This window comes from Ovis aries, chromosome 1 (assembly GCF_016772045.2).
Source record: "Ovis aries strain OAR_USU_Benz2616 breed Rambouillet chromosome 1, ARS-UI_Ramb_v3.0, whole genome shotgun sequence".
Classification (NCBI taxonomy): Eukaryota; Metazoa; Chordata; class Mammalia; order Artiodactyla; family Bovidae; genus Ovis; species Ovis aries.
In genome coordinates this window covers 114,278,769-114,302,611 of record NC_056054.1, presented here as the reverse complement: position 1 = coordinate 114,302,611, position 23,843 = coordinate 114,278,769, and the positions used below count along the sequence as shown (strand labels likewise).

The window sequence follows — 23,843 nt, the reverse complement described above, 5'->3', positions numbered from 1 at the left end:
TCTTTACTCTAACCAGGATGATTAGTAATTCCAGTGAAATTCTTAGTGGAAGTAAATCCTCCTTCTGATTTGATTGCCTTTATTGACCAGGGATTGATGTTTTTAATAAAGTTTATAAGCTCTCTCTCTTCAGACACCTACCCAGCCAGACACATCCGTAAAGTTCCACCCTCATGCACACATTCATGGAGTGATCAGTTACTGGGATAAAGCGGACAAATCTGGCCACAATGGGTGGCTCCAAATCCTTTAGGAAAATGTCATAGGGGTTACTATTTCCATCCAGCACCTGAGAAGAAGGAAGAGAAAGAGTGAGGAGATGCAGTGAAGTTATGCTGACTCTTCTTCATTCCCCAAGTCATTATCTCTTTGATGGAACCTCTCTTTTTAATCCAAGGAGCAGAATGTAATCATTCACAGCTCTCTCAGCAGCCTTGATATCCCTGTCTGTGCCCCCACCCTATCCTCTTCATCTTGGGTCACACAATCACAAGGGCATGGCAGGTCTGTGGACACATACACCTGCATAGACAATCTGTGTGCTTCCTCTTCTAGCCTAAGTCAAAATACAGTCCCAGACATCCCAGGGTTTGGATGTCTCTTTTTCTTACCTGTTTCCCATGCCGGTTCCGCCAAGAGATCCAGCGAGTGCCATCTCGACTGTAGTTGATCTTGTACATGGGGGCAAACTCAATGCCATGGCCCCCTGCATGGCGTCCCTGGGTCCCCACCAGAGTGATAAAGTGCAGGGTGTGCAAGTCAATCTGCAGAAACTCCTTCAGGTCATCGGGTTCCACTGGAATCTCGGGACACCAGGCTCCGTCCCCTTCTTCTGAGTCCAGCCTTGATGGATGGGGGTTAGGGGAAGAGGAAGGAACCATGAAACTGCAGTTATTTGCCAGTCCCCAGCAAGCAGCTGCCAGTCCTGAAGGGAGAGAGCAGGCTGGGAGTCCAGTCCAGACGGACACTTTGGGCTCTTCCCACCAGTCTGACTGTCACCACCATACCCACTTGTGGCCAGTTCCCTCTCCCTGGGGCACCATGAAACCCAGAAAGACACTCACCACCAAGGAGATGGTAACATGTAGCCTTTACTTCCCACCCTTATTTAGAGGTCTCAAGGGAGGTCCCATGCAATGAAACCCTCCCTACCCTCTATTCTTTATAACAAAGCTAGCCACTCCTTGCCTGGATATCAAGTTATACGAGTGGGGAGGGAGGAATCATTAGATCTGCAGTGTGGGTTGTGCAATGCAGTGGAATTTCAACCAGCAGGGTGAGTGTGGCAGCTCCGCAAAAAGCCATGAAAACCTATGGTGAGTGAGGAGTAAGGGCATGTCAGGGAAGAGTAAATAATCTGGTTTCATTTTATGACCTCCAGGATGACCAACCAGCAAGCAAAACTGAAATCATTGTAAAGCTTATCGTGGGACCCTCTTCCCCTCTTCCCTCTTCCCAGGAATGTGTCTCCTCTCACAGATGATACCTACTCATTGCCACTCCCTTCCAGCCCTACCAGACATCACTCTAATCTTTCACACACCAAGACAGAAATCATGGAGAAGGTTTATAGGGATGTTTATAGGAAGGTTTAAAATGGATGATTCCATTTTAACAGAGATCAACACTTTACACCAAAAGAACTAGATTCCAAGAAGAAGGTTATTTCCTAACAAGTTAAATAGTTTTTGACAAGGGGGTTTATCGCTTTAAAGGACCCCTGATATTAGACCAGAAGAAACCTACCATATTTTGTTTATGGATGAGGATGGCCCTTCAGTGTAAGGTATCCTTGAGAGGAGGGAAGAATTTGCTAGATACCTCAATGTCTAATTAAGTCCTTGATGTCTTTTCCTGTGAGTGATGTTTCACAGATACTCACCAAGAAGAGGATCAGGTCTCCTAACTCCCAGTGTCCTACCTAATCTGCACTTTCCCGTAGGTACCACTGTAGTCCACTTCCTGCAGTAGTTCATGCTGAGAAGAAAGTGGCTAAAGCAAGTGTAAAGTGAAGCCACTCAGTCGTGTCCGACTCTTTGCAACCCCATGGACTGTAGCCTACCAGGCTTCTCAGTCCATGGGATTTTCCAGGCAAGAATACTGGAGTGGATTGCCATTCCCTTCTCCAGGGGATGGTAAAGTGTCTGCCTACAATGAGGGAAACCCAGGTTTGATCCCTAGGTCAGGAAGATCCCCTGGAGAAGGGAATGGCAACCCACTCCAGTATTCTTGCCTCCCCTCCCAAAAGAGGGGGTTCAAAGCAAGTATACTACATGTCAATAAACCAACCTGCAACCTAAGTGGTGAGGCTCTAGGGGTGAGGTTGCTAGACTAGCACATGGTGTCTTCCCCCATTCCCACCAGCTCCCACCAAGTATCATCCTTCTCTGTTAGCCCCTTGAGCCAGTTATTCTGTCCAACCCATGCATGCATGCTCAGTCCCTCAGAAGTGTCTGACTCTTTGCAACCCCATGGACTGCAGTCTGCCAGGTGGTCCATGGAATTCTCCAGGCAAGAATACTGGAGTGGGGTGCCATTTCCTACTCCAGGGGATCTTCCTAATGCAGGGATCGAACCTGCATCTCCTGCATTGGCAGGCAGATTCTTTACCACTGAGCCACCTGGGAAGCCCCAAGAGAGCCATCTGTCCAACCCAGAACTCAGGTTTTTTTGAGGTGCCCATTCTCACCTTCCATATCTGGCAGCGGTGGACTCTGACCACTGACTGGAGGCTGTGATGTCCTCATCGGGAATGTGGCCTCCTGACATGCCCAGAGGGTAGCGGCATACAGCTGAACCAAGAGGCACCAAAGAGAAAAGAGAGGAAACGCTTTTACTTTTATTTTCAGAGGCCCCCAGCCAGAATGCAGTTGATTATTGGACAGGAAAGAGGGGCTAAATCCCTCTGCAACCCCAGTGTGACCACTCTGACTCTCTCAGCCTTTTCTTCCTGGATTGGCCTCCAAACTTATTAGCATCTGTTTTCCAATCATTGACCTTCAGTCAACCCTATCTTTTGGTCCAAATTCTGACAATCCTTTGACGTGCTGATTTATCCTTTCACTTGGTAATAACTCCATGGCCCATCCCCATTTCCTTATTAGCAGACATGCATTTCTAATCAGTTTCCCAACAGTGGTTAAGTCCACATCCTCATAATTACTAGGTACCTTTTATGACCCATAGCATTTTTTTCCTTAGACAGCTGATTTCATAAAACTATGGAGCAGAGTTTTTAAAAAACTCTCCTAAAGGTATTGAACACATGGCTTTGGCCACATCAGCATCATGTTTTTGCCTCTGGCTAAGAATAATAACCTCTAGAGATGGACTTCCTCCTTCAGCCAAGATAGACTAACAAAGTCCAGATTTATTCTCCTGGGTAAAACAACCAAAAAACAGGAATAGTATATGAAAAATTGGGTTTCAACATAATGAAAATCAGACAACAAAGGGCAGCAATCCCTAAGAGAAAGGAAACGAAGAATATGAGCTCCACAATGGCAACAGCTTACTTCCATGAGCGCATCCAGGCTGTAGCAGAGGGAGTAAAAACTCAGGCAGCGGCTGGAGGATTTCCTGAGCTCAGAAGACAAAGAAAAGAGTCTGGAGAGGTCAAGGGGACTAAAGGTCTCAAGACACAAATTGCAGTAAAATAGAGGATCCTTAGCTAAATTTAAACTTCAGATAAACAATGAATAATTTTTTAGTATAGGTATGTCCCATGCAATTTAAAAAACTGGGCTGTAAGAGAAGCAGAGAAGTAGTATATATAATAAAAAAAATCAATTGAAACAGATTCATAATTAATACAGAAGTTAGAATGGGTAAAGAAAAACACCAAAATAGTCATAACTGTGTTTCATAGGTTCAAAAAATAAGGAAAGCTATAGAGGATATAGAAAAGTGGTAAATCAAATTTCCAGAGATGAAACGTGATATGTGAGCTAAAATACATTGTATGGAATTAAAAGCAAATCACATATTGGAAAGAAAATAATACACATAAAAACAACAGTACAAACTGTTCAAAATGAAACGATGAAAGAAAAGAGACTCAAGCAATGATACAAAAAAGCAGAACATCAGTAAGATATGGAGCAATTTCAAATATCTGGATATACATGTAAATGAATTCTGTGAAGAGGAAGGAGGAAGATAGAAAATTACTTGAATAAAAATGGTGTAAAATTGTTTCAATTTGATGAAAATTATAAACTCAAGAAGCAAAATTGTATTTTTATTATTATATTATTATTATAAAATCTGAAGCAAAAAAAAAAAAAGAAAACTATGCCACAGCATATCATAATCCAATTGCTTAGAACAGGTGATAAAGAGAAAATTTTAAAAACATCTAGAGGAAAAGGATACTTTATGATCAGAGGACCAAAGATAAAGATGACAGCAAATATCTCATTCAAAATGGCAATTACATGGTAAATAAGATGATTTTTAATGTTATTTATATCTCTTTAAGAGGCAATAGGCTATTTAAATAAAAATAATAATATACTGTGTTTAGGACATATACAAAATTAAAATGCATGACAATAACAGCATAAAGACTTAAAGAGGAAAAATAGAAGCTGTCCTGTTGAAAGGTTTTTTATACTCTACGTGAAATGATATAACATCACGTGAAGGTAGACTTTATTTAGTTAAAGATGTACACTAGAAACCCTAAAGCAAGCACTAAAGTCATATTTTTTAAAGACTTATGGATAGTAAGTCAAGAAAAGATAAAATGGAATCATAAAAATTCAATTAAAGTTAAAAAAAGATAGAATTAAAGGAAACAAATCAGACAAATAGAAAACAAATAGCAAGAATACAGATTTTATGCTAACCGTATAAATACTCCCATTAAATAGAAATGGTGTACATATACCAATTAGAAAGTAGGAATTATCAGAGTGGATTTAAAAAGAATAATCAAGTTTAAAGTACATATAACCTATAAGAAACATATTTTAAATATAAAAACACTGATAAATTATAAGAAAATATGGAAAAAATATACCATGAAAAGTTAATCAAAAGAAAGCTGAATGTCAGATCCAATATATCAAGACAAGGGATAAAGATGGTATTTCACAGTGATGAAGGTGTTCATTCATTAAGAATACATGACAGTACTAAACGTTTATTCACCTCATAACAAAGCTTCCCAACAAATGAAGCCAAGAAAAAAAAAAAGAAACCCTGCCAAAAAGTTATCAACTTCATAATTATAGTTGGAAAGTAAAAGTGAAGTTGCTCAGTCATGTCCGACTCTTTACGACCCCATAGACTGTAGACTACCAGGCTTCTATGTCCATGGAATTTTCCAGGCAAGAATACTGGAGTGGGTTGCCATTTCCTTCTCCAGGAGATCTTCCCTACCCAGGGATTGAACCCAGGTCTCCCGCATTGTAGGCAGACGCTTTACTGTCTGAGCCACTATTCTTCAACTAACTCCTTTCCAAAGAAGACATACAGATGGTCAACATACGGATAGTATAGGAAAAGAAACTTAACATCACTAATCATCAATGAAATGCAAATCAAAACCACAGTGAGACAGCACCTCACATCTGTCAGAATGGCTATTATAAAAAAGATAGGAAGTGACAAGTATTGGCGAGGATGTGGAGAAAGGAGACTGCTTATGTACTGCTGATAGAAATGTAAATTGGTGCAGCAGCTATGGAAAAAAATACAAAGGCTCCTCAAAAAATTAAAAATATGATTACCATATGATCTACCAATTCTACTTCTGGGCATTTATCTGAAGAAAATGAAAACCGCACTCAAAACTACATGTTTACCCTTCATTTCAATTGTAGCATTCTTTATAATAGCTAAGTTATGGAACAACATGAGTGTCCTTTGATAGGTGAATGGATAAAGAAGATGTGGGGGGTGTGTGTGTGTGTACATACATATATATGTATATGTATGTACATACACAATGGAGTATAGACAATAGAATGATAATCAGTCATAAGAAAAATAATGAAGTCTTGCCATTTGTGACCACATGGATGGATCCTGAAAGCATTATGTTAAGTGAAATAAGTCAAAGATAAATAGCATATGATTCACTTACGTGTGGAATCTAAAAACCAAACAATCAAAAAAAGAAAGAAAAAAAAAAAGCTCACAGATACAGAGAACATCAATCGATGGTTGCCAGAGGCAGGTGGTGGGGGATGAACCAACTGGGTGAAAGGGATCAAAAGGTGCAAATTTCTAATTATACAATAAACATGTCATAGGGATATAAAGTATAGCATGGGACTATAATTAACAATACTGTACTGCATACTTAAAGTTATTGAGAGTAGAACTTTAGAACTTAAAAGTTCTTATCACAAGAAAAAATATTTTTGTAACTATGCATGGTGACAGATGTCAACTTAGACTTACTGTTGTGATCATTTCTCAATATGTACAATTATCATTTCAATATACTGTATCCCTGAAACTAGTATGCTGCTATATGTCAATTATAGCTCAATGTTGGAATATTGAAATTATTCTCATAATGATTGAATATTTTAGAATACTGAAATTTCCTGATAGAACAACAAGTCAAGGGGAAAACAATAATAAAAGATGCCCAGATTGGAAAGGAAGAAGTAAAACTGCCTTTAATTGGAGATAATATGAGCAGTTACATAAAAAATTAGATAAAGTTTATACATGGTGAACAGTTGCAATTTAAATACCATCAAAAACTACAAAATACTTAGGAATAAACTGATGCTGAAGTGGAAGCTCCAGTATTCTGATCATCTGATGCAAACAGCCAACTCACAGGAAAAGTCCCTGATACTGGGAAAGACTCGGGGCAGGAGAAGAGGGAGGCAGAGGATGAGATGGCTGGATGCAATGGACATGAACTTGGGCAAACTTTGGGAGAAAGTGAGGGACAGGGAGGCCTGGCGTGCTACAGTCCATGGGGTTGCAAAGGGTCAGACATGGCTAGGTGACTGAACAAGAACAGCAAACCTGACAAAAGAGTGAAAGACCTAAATACTAAGAACTACCCAACACCACAAAAAGAAAGGAAAGACCTAAGGAAGTAGAGATACACACTACTGCGCTCACGGGTCAGGAGAGTCAACTCGCCCATTCCACCCAATCAGAGTCTCAGCAGACACTTTAGTGTGAATGAACGGATTGATTCTGAAAAGCATATGGAAAGGCAAAGACCACAGAAAAGCTGAAAAACTGGAAAAGAAGATCAAAGCAGAAGGACTAACATCAGACTTAAAGACATTACAAAACTATAGAAATCAAGACTGTGTGATATTGGTGTAAAGACAGACAAGCGTACCAATGAATCAGGAGAAAGTCTAGAAGCAGACCCGCATAGCTATGCTTGGGTGCGTGCTCAGTCGTGTCTGACTCTTGGTGACCCATGGGCTGTAAACCGCCAGGCTCCTCTGTCCATGGGGTTTTCCAGGCAAGAATGCTAGAGTGTGTTGCCATTTCCTCCTCCAGGGGATCCTCCCAACCCAGGAATCAAACCGGAGTCTCCTGCATCAACAGGCTGATTCTTTACCACTGAGCCACCTAGGAAGCCCAGTTCACTCTTAGATATTTGCCCAAAAGAAATAAAAGTGTATGTTCATACAAAGACTTAGGAGTGTGCCTCACAGCTTTATTTCCCATATGTAATTAAGATTGGGAAATGATCATATGTCATCAACAGGTAAAGGGATAAACAAATCACAATATACCCATGCAATGAAATACTACTCAGCAGGACTGGGATTAGAATGAAGCAAGTGAGACGCCAAGGGCACAAAATGTCAGGAGGCATTCACTCCCAGGGTCATGGGAGTGCCAGCGCTGCCTTTGCAGAGGGCAAGCACCCACTTCCACTTTGCACCCTAGGCCCCTCCTTTGCCTCACCATAGTCCCAGCTCTACTACCCAGTAGGAACAGAAGAGGATGCTCCATCAGTACCTACTACAGCACAGATGACTTTCAAAATGTCTGCTGAGGGAAAGTATTGAAGAAGTTGGGCAGAAAAAGAGTACATGTAGCATGCTTCCATTTATACATAATTCTAGAAAATGAAAACAAGTCAATCCACAGTGACAGAAAGACAATCAGTGGCTTCCTAGGGAAGGAAGGAGTGGGCAGGAGGAATTACAAAGGGGCACAAAGAAACATTTGGCAGGAATGGATATGGTCATTATCCTGACTATGGTGATGAATTCACAGGTCTATACATATGTCAAAGCAGACCAAATCATGCATTTTTTAACATGTGTAGTCTACTGTATGTCAGTTGTACATCAATGAAGTTATTTTTCAAAAAGTAACCTCTGGAATGGGATAACACATTGAGATTTTATTTGTATATTTTCAAACCCCTTGTCAAAGCAGGTAGCCAGGCCTTCCTATTCCTTCACCATTTGGAAGATTTATGTTGACAGAGAAGAAATAAGAAAGAAACTGCTTGAAAACCAATGACTTCCTAGAAAGCCTGTGCTTGTTAACGGACTGTAGCATGAAGTAGACATGGCAGGAAGATAGGTGAGATTTCCCTAGGCAGGAAGGCGACAGAGGTAGGGAAGTCACAAGGCTAGCAGGAGCCAAACTCCTCTCCTAGAAGTTCCCTGGCGTGGCTGCAAAGTGTCAAGGAGAAAATGATTCCACACGAGCATTGTGTCCAAGGTTGGCACAGAAACAGCCCAACTGCTGTCCTTGCGAACAGGGTGGGCTTGGAAAATAATGACGTCCACTGTAATAATGACACAGTGAAGGCAAGAGGCCCTTCTGTGTGTATCACACCAAGCAAAGCTCCTGGATTCTTGTGTGACCCTAGGGAAAGGATGGTTCTAGGCCAGCTTACTCTCCCAGAAATAGTATGATTAAGGAAAATCATATATAGGTAGCTATGGCAAGAAACATGGCCATACACCCAACTGAAACTCTTCTATGTTACTGTTCACTTCCTTTTCCAAGTCAGATTTGAATCAAGAGATGAGCATGGGGATTTAGTTTTGCCTTTTCTTATCAAATATATAACTTCTCCTTCAGAGGTGATTGGTTCCACAGATAATCATTATTCTAGACTCTTAAATGCAAATCTTAAGTGTAAACCTGGGAGTTTCACGAATGAAGCATCAAATTCTCAACCTCTGAACTCTCTAGAATGAGAAACTGAAGGGAGGAGTAAGGATTAGGAAATTCTAATACAAGATGCCAGTGAGCCAAGATTACTAATGAATGAGGTCAATATACATTTCAAAATCACACACAGGGCATGGTCCTCTCTTCTGCTCGATTCCATCACTCAGCAAAAGTGGTACCCTGATTCCAGGTCTGCTCCGGCCCCCTGCTTGAAACTTCTCCTACATGGTGTTGGGTGTACTAAATGTTCTAACCTTTAGCACCAGTGGCAAGGAAAAGCTTCTGGAGGTCTAGCCCACAATCTACATGCCCTAGTCCAGTCTTCCAGAGTATTTGCACGGACATTTGGGACACAGGTGCAGTTACTTGCACTTTGCTTTCCCTTTGCAACTGTCCCTTGTGGGTATATTCCTCTCAGGGACCTCCTGGGGAAGGGGCTGAGCTGGCCAAGGCAGCTATTCCTGGCTCCTTTGAGAATCATCCATGTTGCAGTGCCCTCAATTGCCATCTTGACCCCTAAAACACAATTCTCCACAGTCTGCAAAGTGCTGTCCAATTGCCTACCTCATTTTACCCTTCCAATAACTCAATATAATAGGCAAGGCATGTACTATTATTTTTAGATTATATATATGAGGAAACAAACTGAAGTCCCATGACTATTAAGCAGTAGGGGTTTGACTTGGATCACATTTCTGAGTCCCAACCCAAAGTCTGTCCCAGCGCACCAGACTGCCCTCTCTGCTTCAGCCAAAAGAGTGACTGGAGGCAAGCGGTCTCTCCCAAGACGCAAGCTGCTCAGCAGATCCAAAAGAGAGCTGCTCCCCGGCATTCCCCTCTCCCTTCTGAAACCAAAGCTTGGTTCCCAAAGCTAGTCCTATCCGCAACATCACCCCCAGCATGAAAATCTATTTGAGCACTGCTTTCCAAATCTGTGAGGTTTTTAATGCTTATTTTTATTAACTTGCTCAGTGAGTTGGGGGGATTTCTGTAGTGTCACAGTAGCAAACAAAAGAGGCAGAGTGCCTTTTGTCACAGAGTTTACATTCTAGGGTGGAAGAGAGGACAGAAAGCAAATTAGTATCTGATCTGAGAGAAGATGGTAAAGATAAGGCAACTGAATATAGATCTCAAGGAAGGAAGACAGCAAACCAGGTGACTCCAGAGGGGAGCACGCTTCATGTAAAGGGAACAGGGAATGCACAGAACGAGCATTTTTGGTTGGTTGAGTTTGAGCAAGGAGGTCAGTGTACCTTCAGTGGAAAGACTAGCCTACGTTATTATGTAGCATCCTCCTTTGGCCATCTAATAAACTTGTACTCAACTAAAGCAAGCATTTTGGAGGGAGGATAGTACCACTTTCAATAAATTTCTCCTTGCTCTGATTTCTGACATTTCCAACATCTCTCTTATAGCAGTAGGCATACACTGCTATGTAACACTTGTGTCTAGTCCTGTCTCCCTACAGATGGCAAGGTTTTGGAGGCAAAAAGTAAAAGGACTGTGTCCTGTTCATTTTTCTTTTGTTTCTCAGTGCACAACTGGGGAGAGAATAGTTGCTTTAAAACATTTCTTGAAAACAGAAGGTAAACCTTGGAGATAGATATTGCTTAGGAATAAAAAGAAAGCTGAGTAAAATATTCTCCCTCTGAAACTCACTCCTGGGTCTTTCCATTTCAGCTAACTCCATTATTCCAATGACTTGAGCCAAAAATCTTGAGGCCCATCTTTGACTCCTTTCACACTTCATATCCAGTCCATCAGCTGATAGGAGATTCTGTTAGCTACTCTAAAAAGTATTCCCATATCCCATCTACCTTTTGCAAATACTGTGCTACCAGTCTAGGCCAATTTACTGTCCTGTCACCATGAATAGAATAAGAATCTTCTACCTGGCCTCCCTTCATCCACCCTACCCTTCGCCATATATCTACTATGATATAAATGAGATCATGTAAATCTTCTGTTCAAAGCTCTCCATTAACTTCCCATCTCACTTGTAATGAAATTAAAAATCTTCACACATAACCTGCCCCCTGATTGTCCTGAACTTCACCTCCACCCTACCCTCCCATCAGCCACACTGGTCTCCTTGCTGTTCTTCTCAAATGTTGTGTGTTTCTTCTTCACAGATCTGTATTCACTGTTGAAGTATTTAATTTAATAACATAATTATCTTTATAGGGTGGAGGAAAGAGAAGTGGAATACCGTATTTCCCATTTTTTTCACATGTGAACGTCCCTAAAATCTGAATGCATCTTGCAAGCAAATAGTGAGTCATGGTTCATCGGTGTTTTTCTTTCCTTAGAGGCACAGAAAGTAATGACACATCTTAGAGTCAGCAGTTTCTTAAATTCGATGAAATATGTAATAATAACATTCATTTAGAGGCATTTATCAAGTGTCAGGCAACAAGATAAGCGTTTTCTTACTCATTATTTCAGGTTTCCCACTTACTACCCATTTTACCAGAAAGAATTTAAATAATTGCCCAAGACCTTTCATTGAGTAAATACTAACTCAGATTAGAATCTGGCTCTAGAGTCTGTGACAACACTAAACTTTACAACCTCTGAAAAGCAAATGAGTTCAAGTTCATTCCTGGCTCCACCACTTAACCCATGTGGGATCTGAGCAAACGCCACAGCCTCTTCGGATCTGTTTTCTCCTGTGGACAGCAAGGGAGTCAGAATAGATGTTCGCTAAGGCAGTGGTTCCCAAAAGCCAGTCCATGGACCAATTGTTTAGAATTGCTTGGGAAGGTTCTGCTGCTGCTAAGTCACTTCAGTCGTGTCCGACTCTGTGCGACCCCATAGACGGCAGCCCACCAGGCTCCCCCGTCCCTGGGATCCTCCAGGCAGGAATACTGGAGTGGGTTGCCATTTCCTTCTCCAATTGGGAAGGTTCTAGAATACACATTTGTGAGCCTCTGCTTCTGAAGCTGAGCCCAGGAACCTGCGCACTTCTAAAGTTTTCCCAGTGAGTCTGCTGTGCAGCCAGTCTTGGGAACCACTCTGCTCCCAGATCCCTCCCAGCCTGAACACCAGATGATCTTCTGAGGCCATGCCGGACAGAAAGAGAAATCCATGTTCACAGTCCCACTGGGCTTTCATTCCCAGCTATCATGTATCTCTAGACACTGAGCTGTGAGTGTAATGAGAACTGTTTCCCGGAACATCTAAAGTAAACCAGAAATGGGGAAGGGGGGTCGCCTGGGGTGAATCATGATATTGTTGCAAATAACTTCCCTACCAAGGCATAGCTTATCCTGGGAACAGCAACCAAGAAGTCTCAACAGAGCTGCTGCTGTTGTAGCTGCCTTCATGAAACATTTTGTTTCCATTATATTTCCTAGGTTCAGGGATCCTTTCTATTTTATGGTCTAACTAAATGTATATGGGAATTTACCCTGTTTAACAGAGAGAGAGAAAACCTGAGATCCTACCTGGGATATTCTCCTTGGTACAAAGGAGCGCCAACTCCCTTCCCCAAGGTTCCAGTCTCCTTATCTAACACTGTTAGAGCTGTGGTCCTCTGAGCATGCTCCCAGGCCCAGCAGCACCAGCAGCACCCAGGAACGTGTTAGAAATGCGAATTCTCAGTCCCTATCCCCATCCTACTGAATCTGCAGATGGGGCCCGGCAAAGGATAGTCCCACAGCCATTGGCACTGATGCACAATCAAGTTTGATAATTAGAGGAACTGGGGGAGAAGATGAGGCTCCAGTTCTTCACATAAAAAATGCTGAATGTCTCAGAGGCCCCTCCTCCTCATCCCCTACAGTCCTTCCATCACAAAAGGGTTTAAGCCCACTGTGTGTAAATAGCAGAGTGGCAACAACATTGACAAAAACTAGAAGGGCTCTCCCTGAGTGGGGGGAGAGGGGCAGTGGTCTCTAAACCTCTGCCTGGAAACTGATACAAACTTTTTGGAGAGGAAGGATTCAAGATGATAGATGACATGTTATTTCTGCTAAGAGGCAATCAAGAAGTGCGATGTAAACTTGGCCTCTGAGAATCATCTGGTTCATCAGCAAATCCCTCAAATTTATTGGTTTGGCCAAAAAGTTTATTCAGATTTTTCCATAAGATGGTGTGAGGAAATTAACAAGATAGCACCAGTCAGGCTCTCCCACCCCATGTTCTGTAAACAATGACTTTGCATGGTTATGTAATGGCTGAGATCATTCAGAGCACTGCACATGTGTATCACGAGGTACTCGCTTGGCCGCGGGCTACTGTGTGCAGTTTACCTGTATGAGCTTCGCCGTGAAAGCCCTGCCTGCTGCTGCACTGGGGCTGTGTTGGAGTGACAGCATGGTTATGTTAAGTGAGGTTATGTTATGGTTATGTTATGGCTGCTGAGTCAGCCAGGAGAGAATAATTGTGTCTGCAGTTCCAACGGCTCCTTGAATCCTTTTCCAGCTTCTTAACTCACGCCTTGCCTACCCTGGGTTCAGCGCACTGTGCAAACAATGTGAACAGTGAGATAGATGGTATAGAAAACCCGAATGAACTCTTTTGCCAGCCCAATGAAAGTGAAAGTGACAGTCGCTCAGTCGTGTCCAACTCTTTGCAACCCCATGGGCTTGCATGGAATTCTCTAGGCCAGAATACTGGAGTGGGTAGCCTTTTCCTTCTCCAGGGGATCTTTCCAACCCAGGGATTGAACCCAGGTCTCCAGGCCGTGCATAGAAGTAGTGGGGAAGGGGAGAAATAGCTGAACTTAAAAAATTTGCCAGTCCAATACCTCCTGCAAATTTTTTAAGTTCAGCTATTTCTCCCCTTCCCCACTACTTCTACGCAGGGCCCAACCTCCACCACCTCGTGCCTGGAATACTATAATGCCTTCTAGCTCTTCTTCCTGGCTCTCCTATTGTCCCTCCTCCATATAGTAACACAGGTGAGCTTCCTAAAGCCTTATTCGAACATGAACATTCTAACAGCTTCTCATTCTTCTCAAGATAATGTGTCCCATGAGGCCTACATGATCAGGCCTCAGGTTACCTCTCTGGCCTAATCTTGTGCTATCCCAGATCTTTGCTCTCTATATTCCAGCACACTGGTCTTATTTCAACTTCACAAAGACACAAAGTATCCTCCAGCCTGGAGGTCTTTCTAAACATGATGTTCCCTTTGCCTGACACATTCTTCCTTTCCCGTCCTTTATCTCCTAAATCCTGCTCAAGCTCCAGCTCCCAGACCATCCCTTCATCAGGGAATTTCTATGTGTCTTCAGCTCAATAAGAATTGTTTGCTACATAATCTTATAATGCACTACCTTTCTTTTATACCACTTTTTACACTTTTAGAACAAATAATTGTTTAATTCTGGCCTCTCCATTAAACAGTACATGTCTTGAGAGCAAGGATCCTATCTAGCTTTCTCTTTGTTGTCTCTCTGGTTTATGGTAGGGTGTCTGGCATTAACTGAGTCCTTAATAAATATATATAGGTAAAAAAACTAGTAAAAGAAGAATTTTGTATCGTGTTGAATATTATTGCAGAACTTAAAAACATGTTGATGTAAATCAAGCCAATATTATAAAGCAATCAATTAAGAATAAATAAATGTGCCAAAATAATAAAATAAAATAAAAAATTTTTAAAGAAAGAAAAAAAAAGGCCTAGGAAGTTAAGGAAGAATAACCCCTATTAGTGACATTTAACCTGGCAGCAGGTATCTGAGACTTCCTTAAAAGTCTGGGCCATTGTAGGGCTTCTCTGGTGGCTCAGACAGTAAAGAATCTGCTTGCAAAGTGGGAGACCGGGGTTTGATCCCTGGGTTGGGGAGATTCCCTGAAGGAAAGCATGGCAATCCATTCCAGTATTCTTGCCTGGAGAATTCCCATGGATTGAGGAGCCTGGCGGGCTACAGTTCATGGGTCACAAAGAGTTGGACACAATTGAGCAACTAACACACACACACACATCTTTTTGTTCATGAATTTAACAAGTTTGTTGTTCTGTCGCTCAGTCATGCCTGACTCTTTGCGACCCTGTGGACTGTAGCCCACCAAGCTCCTCTGTCCATGGGATTTCGCAGGCAAGAATACTGGAGTGCATAGCCATTCCATTCTCCAGAGGATCTCCCTGACCCAGGGATCAAACGTGGGTGTCCTGCATTGCAGGCAGACACTTCACCATCTAACAGAGAAGCCTGACAAAACTATGGAAAACATTAAAACATGGTATGAGGACAAAAGTGATGGTGAGAACAATTGGGACATTCATTTAGGTAGCAACCTTCACCTGAGACTTTCCATTTAACTTGTGCTAATTACCTCCTTACTGAAATTGTAAGCAATTTTGAAAATACTATTATATCAGGTTTTTTCTTTCCCCCCTCACCACCTACAAACACAGAGTACCATTAGGTACTCACCATGAATTTAGCAATTAAATAAAGAAAGAAAGAGATAGAGTGATGGGTAGATGGATGGAAAGATGAATTCCAGGATGGATAAATGAAGAGTATGATCTTACCAACATGTTGAATGCTTTAGAGCAGGTGCTACAACTGATCTGCCCCAGAACCTCTCAAAGCGCCTGGCCATAAAAGGCACTCAACCCATGTTTGCTGAGAAAATACCCTGATTAGCAGTGTTTCCCTGATGAGGGTCAGGGTTTGTCACAGGAAGCGCCATCCTGTTGCCAATCCACAACAATCTCTAGAGGACATTGCTGCAAGAGTGCTTTGTGGGCATTTGCATGAGAGGATGGGGACAATGGAAACAGTAAGAAACGAACTGTCTTAACAATAAAGAGACTTTATTTTGGGGGGCTCCAAAATCACTGAAGATGGTGACTGCAGCCACGAAATTAAAAGGCGTTTGCTCCTTGGAAAAGAAAAGCCATGACCAACCTAGACAGCATATTAAAAAGTAGAGACATTACTTTGCCGACAAATGTTCGTCTAATCAAACCTATGGTTTTTCCAGTAGTCATGTATGGATGTGAGAGATGGACCATAAAGAAAGCTGAGCACCAAAGAATTGATGCTTTTGAACTGCAGTGTTGGAGAAGACTCTTGAGAGTTACTTGGACAGCAAGGAGATCCAACCAATCCATCCTAAAGGAAATCAGTCCTGAATATTCATTGGAAGGACTGATGCTGAAGCTAAAACTCCCATACTTTGGCCACCTGCTGTGAAGAACTGACTCATTGGAAAAGACCCTGATGCTGAGAAAGATTGAAGGCAGGAGGCAAAGGGGATGACTGAGGATGAGATAGTTGGTTAGCATCACCAACTCAATGGACATGAGTTTGGGCAGGCTCTGGGAGCTGGTGATGGACAGGGGGGCCTGGCATGCTGCAGTGCCTGGGGTCTCAAAGAGTCAGACATGACTGAGCAGCTGAACTGAACTGCATGAGACAAAGAAAAGTTCTGACCAGATTATTAGTCAGTAGAAGATCCCCAACTCAAGCCAGAGTAAGACTCTGGGCTACAAGTATTACAAACCTTCTTCAGACAACGGAGCAGAGCTGTAGGTCTAGAAGCTGAGACCAATGAGCATAGCATGAAGAAAGGGAGCTCAGAGATAAAAGCCATCACAGCAGCCACTAGGCAAAGTTCCTTGATGAATTGCTATTCCCAGGAGCCTCAGAGAATGGACACAGGGAAGTAGACAAGCTGGGCTTGGATGGCCTTCCTCATCCTAGTGGGTCTTTGGAACCAGGATAAACCTTGGCCCTCAGCAACCAACGTGGCACTTCTCAGCAGTACCAATGTGGTTTTCCCGTTGAATGCGCCTATTTTTGACAAACTCCTTCTGTGGAAGGGATCCCAGCCAAGAGCGAAGACTCAGAATTGCCAAGTCGGCCCAAGTCCTAAATGTCAGGTCCCCTTCCTTTCCCCCAAGCCCACTTCATTGTTAATCCAAACCCACCCATCTGTCTCTGAGCTTCACATTATGAAATATAAAGCAGCATGAGAAGGCAGAAAATCACAAAGGGAAGCAAGAGACCCTGAAGCAAAGAGGCATCACCTGATTTTGCCTGCTGAGTTGTCTTGGTGGTTGCCTACGCTTCCGTTACCCGCCAATCTCCTGGACAGAGAAGCTAATTGACTTTTCCAGTTTCCCAGAGTGGAAAACTACTAGCGCTGGCTGCTGCATGCCCAGGCAGCAAGGCAGTTCCTCCTGAGCTCTGGTAGGGCCTGGCAGGCAGGCTGAGGAGAAGCAGCTGCCACCAGGCCCCAGCTTCCAAGAATTATTTTCACACTGTGCTGCCAAAGTTGAGAGCCTGAAAGGGCCGCTTGTTTCATGATGTTTACCATCTCACTGTCAACTCCAGACCGCAGGCTCTCCCCATCAATGAGTGTCCTATATGCAGCTTCCAGGAAAACACTCACAGGGCACACAGGCCTGAGGCCATGGAGAGCTGACAGCTGGGCCCCTCTGGCACAGGGCAGGTAAGACTGGTGGGGGTGCGGCTCAGCTATTAGGGTCAACCAGGGGGCCCGAGGCAGCTGATGACCTAAAGGAACATCTGCAATCATGAAACTTTAGAGCCAGGCCTTCAAGAAATTGATCCTTCCGATGGCTCCATGAATATCAGAACCTCTGAGGCTCAGAAAGGTGAATCGACTTATTCAAGGATGAACAGCTGATTAAGGTAATCAGGACTGAAATTCAAATCTGATCCCTGGTTCCTCTTTCTTCAATCTCAGGCTACCATGACCTAGTTTTTCCAGCTCCAGAGAGGACAAGGTGGTCTAATTAAAGAAGCTGTCATTTGGGCCCCTTCTCCCCAGAAACCCTACTGAGCAGACTGCTTCAGACTTGTTCACTGTGCAAGTAAATATCTACATACTGGGGTCTTGCTAGATGCCAAGGAAACTTATTTGGGTTCCTCTAAGTACAATGAGGTTATTTTGCCAAGACTTCTTTTGCCCAAGTCTAAATTTCCCTTAAGAACAGCCCTTTAGAATTGCAGTTTTCCTAAAAGCCTAAAATACTCTCCAGAAACAATTATTGTAGAACTCCAGAAGAGGGGTCCCCAAGCTGTACTGGATTTCCGGGTACTGAGATAAGGATTGGACAAGGTATGTTAGACTTCCTGGTTAACAAAGTCAGTGAAAGCCTCCTGCTAAAATAGTGTGTCCTTTTCCTCAACAAGGAGGTAAGTTGAGACAGCTGGGTAGCCATGAGCTAGGAGCTGAGAACAAAGTCGTGGCATAGTTTGGAATCACAAGAGGCCTACTTAAAACTTGATTCTGCCATTTCCAAATTGTAGGATCTCAAGACAAGCTACTAAGCCTCTCTGAACTTCCACTTCCTCATCTTAAATAATCCTGCCAAGCAAGGTTTTTGCAGAGATGTAATGTGCAAGGAATTTAACAATTCCTGGAAGGCAATAGGGTTCAATAAATGATATCCAGAAGGAGAGGGGATCATTCATTTTAAATATTACATTCACTCTTTCTTAAGCAATTTAGAGGTTTTATGGCCTTAGGAAGATTAATTAAGCTTTAAGCGTCTCAGTTTTACAGTAATAACAGTACTTGTTTATGAGAAAATATGAGTTATAAATGTCAAGTACTTAGTAATGTTTATAGCACAGTAATGCTTAGAACAGTAACATTTAATAAAGGGTAGGTGTTATTGATTTTTTAACTATTTTTACTCTGACTCATTCTAAAAAAAATTGGAACTGGCTTCCAAAACTGTACAATATACTAAGTAAATAAACAAACAAATAAGTGTAGAAATGCAGATATGGGGAAAGAGAATAAGGACATTAAGGTAAGCTGGAGCTAAGGTTAATACTAAAAATATAATCAATATTACATTTGGTTCTATACACTTCGCTGGTGATGGGCCTCAAATTTGTCTCCGAGCTTCCTACTAACCAATTCAAAAAGCAAGGCATAATCAGTTAACACGAATCACAGCAACAGCAAGGTAAAAGTTAACTGTTTATTTTTGTTCCCAGGTGGGATGGAGTAGCTTATAGTAACCAACACTCCCCCTGAAGATAAGTGGAAGAACTAGATAAAATCTATAAGTCATCTGTTTACAGCCTTTTGATTGTGCTGACATGGTGAGAACAGAGGAACTGAAGCTTCAGAGAAGGGAGATTAAGAAGCAGCATCGCCTCTGCAGTTATATGCAGCCGTTTGTCAACTGCAAGGGGCAGAGGCAAGAGGCTGACCCTGGGCTTCGCACTGGTAGAGGGTCACTGGAGGATAAAATCTCAGAGTTTTTGAAGGAGATCCTTCTAGCAGGCAGCTTTTTTCTTGTCCAGTACATTTGCCAAATGCTGGGGTTGTATAAGAGAGGCAGTGTAAAAACCTAAGGAGAAACGCTCTGAAAAGCTGAGCTGGGTGTTTGAATCTGATAAAGATTAGAGTTCAGGACCCACCAGGAAGAGAGGCCACAGAAAACATGGGAGTTTTTAAAAAGCACTGAATGACCAAGAACCCAAGTTTAAACCCTGCCAATTGCCCAAGGTGAAGACAGTCCACCCTACTGTGTAAAGGCAGACCCAACTGCTTTCACTGTTAGCCAGGCTGGACTTTGGGTTCACATCCTCTTAAGAAAATCAAAGACCCAAACACATTTCTAAAGAGAAGACCACCCAAGCCTCAGAGAACTGGGACGAGCCAGTTTTCTACCTATATGCAGGGCATCTTAGTGGTCATAAATGTAGAAAAAGTCCTTAAATTTACCCTAATATTTGTAACTTTCTTACTCTTGGCACTTTAAGAGAGGAATCCAGATTCATCATCATAAGAGAAATTAAGGATTAATTTTACTTGATGAAGAAACAAAAAGAGTAACCAGAGATTTATCATGTCATTATTGCTATTATCACTAGTAGTAATAGTAAGAGCAGTAGAAGTAGTATTTGTATAGTAGGAGGAGAGGCATCCATTACTATTTAGCAAGTTACTCAATAAGAAGCTATAAAAAGACCTAAATATTGGTTTAACCTACTTAGAACAAACAAACTAATATTGTAGCCTTCTCAATGTGGCTTTAGCCTATCCCCATATCCAGGGATTCTCCTATGCCAAGATGAAACATTTCTTAAATTAGCAATAATTATGCATACAAGATACTCTTCATCGTTAGATCTTATATCTTGACTATAGCTTACAGCACCCAAAAGATTAAGTCTGAATCCTTCCCTTGAAATGTCAAGAGTAATACAAATTTGGGTCAATGTAAGCACATTTTTATTTATAACCACTAAAATGCTCTGCTCATAGACCAGAGGAGAGGGAATTTAGGCTTTTAGGAATAATCACAGAGGCTACTCTACCTCTGCAAGGAAAAAGGCTCTCAAAGCCCTCGGACACCAGGGGCTGGACCTCATTACTGCATATTAGTAGCTGCAGTTCAGGGAACTTCAGTCTGTCATTCTTCTACTTAACACCCCCATCATTTAAAAGAATGATATTCTTATGTCTTCTTCTCAGCTTCTGAACATCTTTGTGAGCTCAAACCTCTCATGGCATAACTTAGATCCATTTTTGTAGAAAAATACAGAGAAGAAAGGGAGCTTCTCGACGTCCTTTCTTTCCTGCCTTCTTCTTACTCCTCAAACACTTACTGATTGCCTTTACAAGCCAAGCATTATGACAGGTGTCCATCATGAGGACCCAGGAGATCAACGCCACACCAGATAAGACAATGACCCAAGTCATTAACATCTGTGAAGCAGGGAAAAAAGAAGTTGCATACTTTTTAGCAACTCATCGCCTTCCACTTAAGCCCCTCCAAAACCCTCATTGTTTTGAATGTCTTAACTTTTGCCTTACTTTACTGTGTATGTGCCCAAACCACTGAAAAATTCTGGGAGGCCTATGTTACCACATCCATGCTCTTCAGGGGCCTGTTGGCTAAGACCAAGAGCTAAGTCAACAATCACACTATTCTCCCCAGAAAAAAAAAAAAAAAAAAACACTGTCATGGATATGCTCAGCCTGGGCACAGGGCCCTGCATCCCTTGGAGTTGGGATGGCCAGAGTTCAGGGTTGTTAGAACCCCTATTCCCCAAAGGTAACATGAGTCTCTCTTGGAGACCACGAGGGACCATAATAGTCACTAATGAACTCTTTTTCTCTCTCCTCCTCCATCATCAGCTTGAAAGAAACTGTTGTTTTATAGTTTGCATTAGTTTCACTTCCTTCTCTTCCAAAAGTAACAAGTTACAACCCTTGATATTTGCATGTAACTTTCCAGAGCCCATTGACTTCCATTATCTCATTTGGTCCCCCTAATGTAACCCTGTGAAGGGCAGAAAGCAGACTTTATTCTTCCCATTTTATAAGTGAGCAAAGTAAGGTGAAGAAACGTAGCTAAAGTCACAAAGGAGATAGTGGCAGAGCTGAGACTCGAATATAGACCTCTCAGTTGCCATCGTCTCTTCACCATCTACGTTGCCATCACTCTCTCCTGTCAGCACATACTCTCCATACTGTCTGTGGTGTGACATCAGGGCCAAGGAGAACCACCAATTTAGGGAACAATCTGGAAAGATGGCCCAGAGAGGCTTATTGCTTCTTTGAGTTTTAGAATGCCCTGATTCCTGATTTGTTGAAATCTTATAGCAAAAGGAACATACATCCTGGGAGGAAGGACATAGCATGGCATTTTGTTATCACTGGGTGAAGGCAAAGCCTTTGATTGGGAAGCACTTGCCATATACCAAGGATCCCAAAGTCATGTGGTTCCTGCTTTGGGTACTAACTTAGCTTCACGTTTGCCCTATTACTGCTCAGTGACAACCATCTCCACCCTCTTGTTTTTCTATTTGTGGTTATGTGTCTTTACTCCATGTTCTCCCTTTCTCTTTTTACCCAACCTAGCAAGTTTGTTTTCCTCTGGATCACTCTCAGCCTTCACTGTCTCTGCCAGCATGACATTAGAGACTTGATGTGACTGGTTAGCACACATTTAGTGCGCAACTCTCCAGGAGGCAGCAGAGCACAGAGGTCAAGAATATGCTCCCTGGAGGTGGATCACGTCCCAGCTCTGCCACTTGGCTAGGTCTATAACCTTAAATGAGTTACCTAATTTCTCTGGGCCTCAATTTCCCCTCTGTGAAACTGGAATAACAATGCCACCTAATTCCTAACATGCTTCTGAAGACTAAATGTGCTGATAGAATGGTACCAGGAATATATTCAGCGCTTCTTAAATATTAGCTGGTACTCTTCTTTGAAATTTGCATCTTTTTTTTCTCCACTTGGAATAACCAGAGTGCTTAAGGGGCAAATGAGTTTCTGATATCCCCAGAGAAAGATCTTTTACTGTTAGGAAGGATACCAGAGGCCACCCTCAGGCTAGATTTGACAAACAAACACATTGATACAAGCAAGAAAAAGCCAATCTGGGCAGCATCTAGCATTGCTCACTGAAGAGAAATTTAACCTGGGAGGTCTCTTTCCAAGGCCTTTCTCAAGCCATACACACACACATACAAACATACACATGGCCTTAGTACCTCAGGCCTGGGTTCAGAAACCTGGAACTAGCATCACATTCTCATTAGCAGTTGAGATCCCATAAACCCTCTCAGTACATCTCTAGGAGCATGAATGATGAGAACCCAGGGAAATAAAAATGATTTTCCAGTGTGGAAATGTGTACAGGTGAAGTTGGTGATGGACAAGGAGGCCTGGAGTACTGTGATTCATGGGGTCGCAAAGAGTTGGACACGACTGGGCGACTGAACTGAACTGAAAGTAGCTGTACGAACTTTGGTGGGAGACAGGAAGTTGGGAGAAGGGGACAGTTGTGCAGAAGGCAATCAGAGCATCTTCAGCACTTGGGTTTCTTTGCCAGGGTGAGCTGGTCCCGAGGGCCTTCTAACTCTAGCCTTTTTTGCTGAGCATGCTAACAAGACCAAGGGTCCAAGAGCTCTGTGGGAACCTGTTGTCTTTCCCAGTTCCTTGGATTCAGGCTGTCCCTCAAATCCAAATTACCTCTCATCCCCATAAATGTGCATCAGAAGTCACAGAAAGGAAACCATAAAGCTGTCCAGCTAAACATGATCATTAGAGAAAGACTGTTTCAAGTGGCCTTCAAAGGGGTGGGTAGTCTGATGGAAGGAACCTGGGCCTGGGAGTCAGGAGCCAGTGGTTCCTGCTTTACCATTAGCTATGTGTGTTGTCATGAGCAAACCACCAAATCACTCACCCTATTTGACACCCAGTTCCTTTATCTATAAAATGAGGAGGAAGGACTTAAATGTCTCTAAGATTCAATGCAGCATGACTAGCCTAGGATATCAAGCCCCTAGACCTTAAGAGCTCACTGGATATAGGATTGATGCTAGAAAGAATAAAACCACAAAGATGAACTGAAAGTCAATTTGGAGCCAGTAGGAAGAGAACACTCTGAATCTCAGATCCTTAATGTCTTTGTTTCTCCAAACATTCTAGATACCAAAGGAGGACTCCACCACCCCAAGACTCTAAACTGCTAGCAGGTTGCCTGCTTCTTATGAGGGGAAAATCCAGGATTGAAATGGGAAGTCCCAGCATGTGCCCTGGCTCTATACCGTGGATCCTAAATGCCTAGATTGCCTGTTGGAGAGAAGGGGTGTTTTCCCTTTTCTAAGCACAAGTAGTTGTCACAGGCCAAGTTAGGAGAGTGGGGCTGATTGCCCCTGTGCTCTCCACACGCAGCAGTTATTTAGTTGGCTGTATGAGTCCTCAGGACTAACAGACCCTCGGCGAAGTTTCCAGGACAAC

General features: G+C 42.5%; 1 protein-coding gene across 7 annotated transcripts in view; it reads right to left on the bottom strand.

The window, feature by feature from the left end:
* DDR2 (discoidin domain receptor tyrosine kinase 2) overlaps positions 1 to 23,843 on the bottom strand; it is a 176,992-nt gene that overhangs the window by 45,278 nt on the left and 107,871 nt on the right. For all 7 annotated transcript variants that reach the window (XM_042257087.1, XM_004002713.5, XM_060415694.1 and 4 more), the window contains 3 exons: positions 2,690 to 2,792; positions 612 to 843; positions 142 to 289 (listed from right to left, as the gene is read on the bottom strand). In XM_042257087.1, coding sequence (XP_042113021.1) covers positions 142 to 289; positions 612 to 843; positions 2,690 to 2,792 — 483 coding nt within the window. The remainder of the gene's footprint in view (positions 1 to 141; positions 290 to 611; positions 844 to 2,689; positions 2,793 to 23,843) is intronic.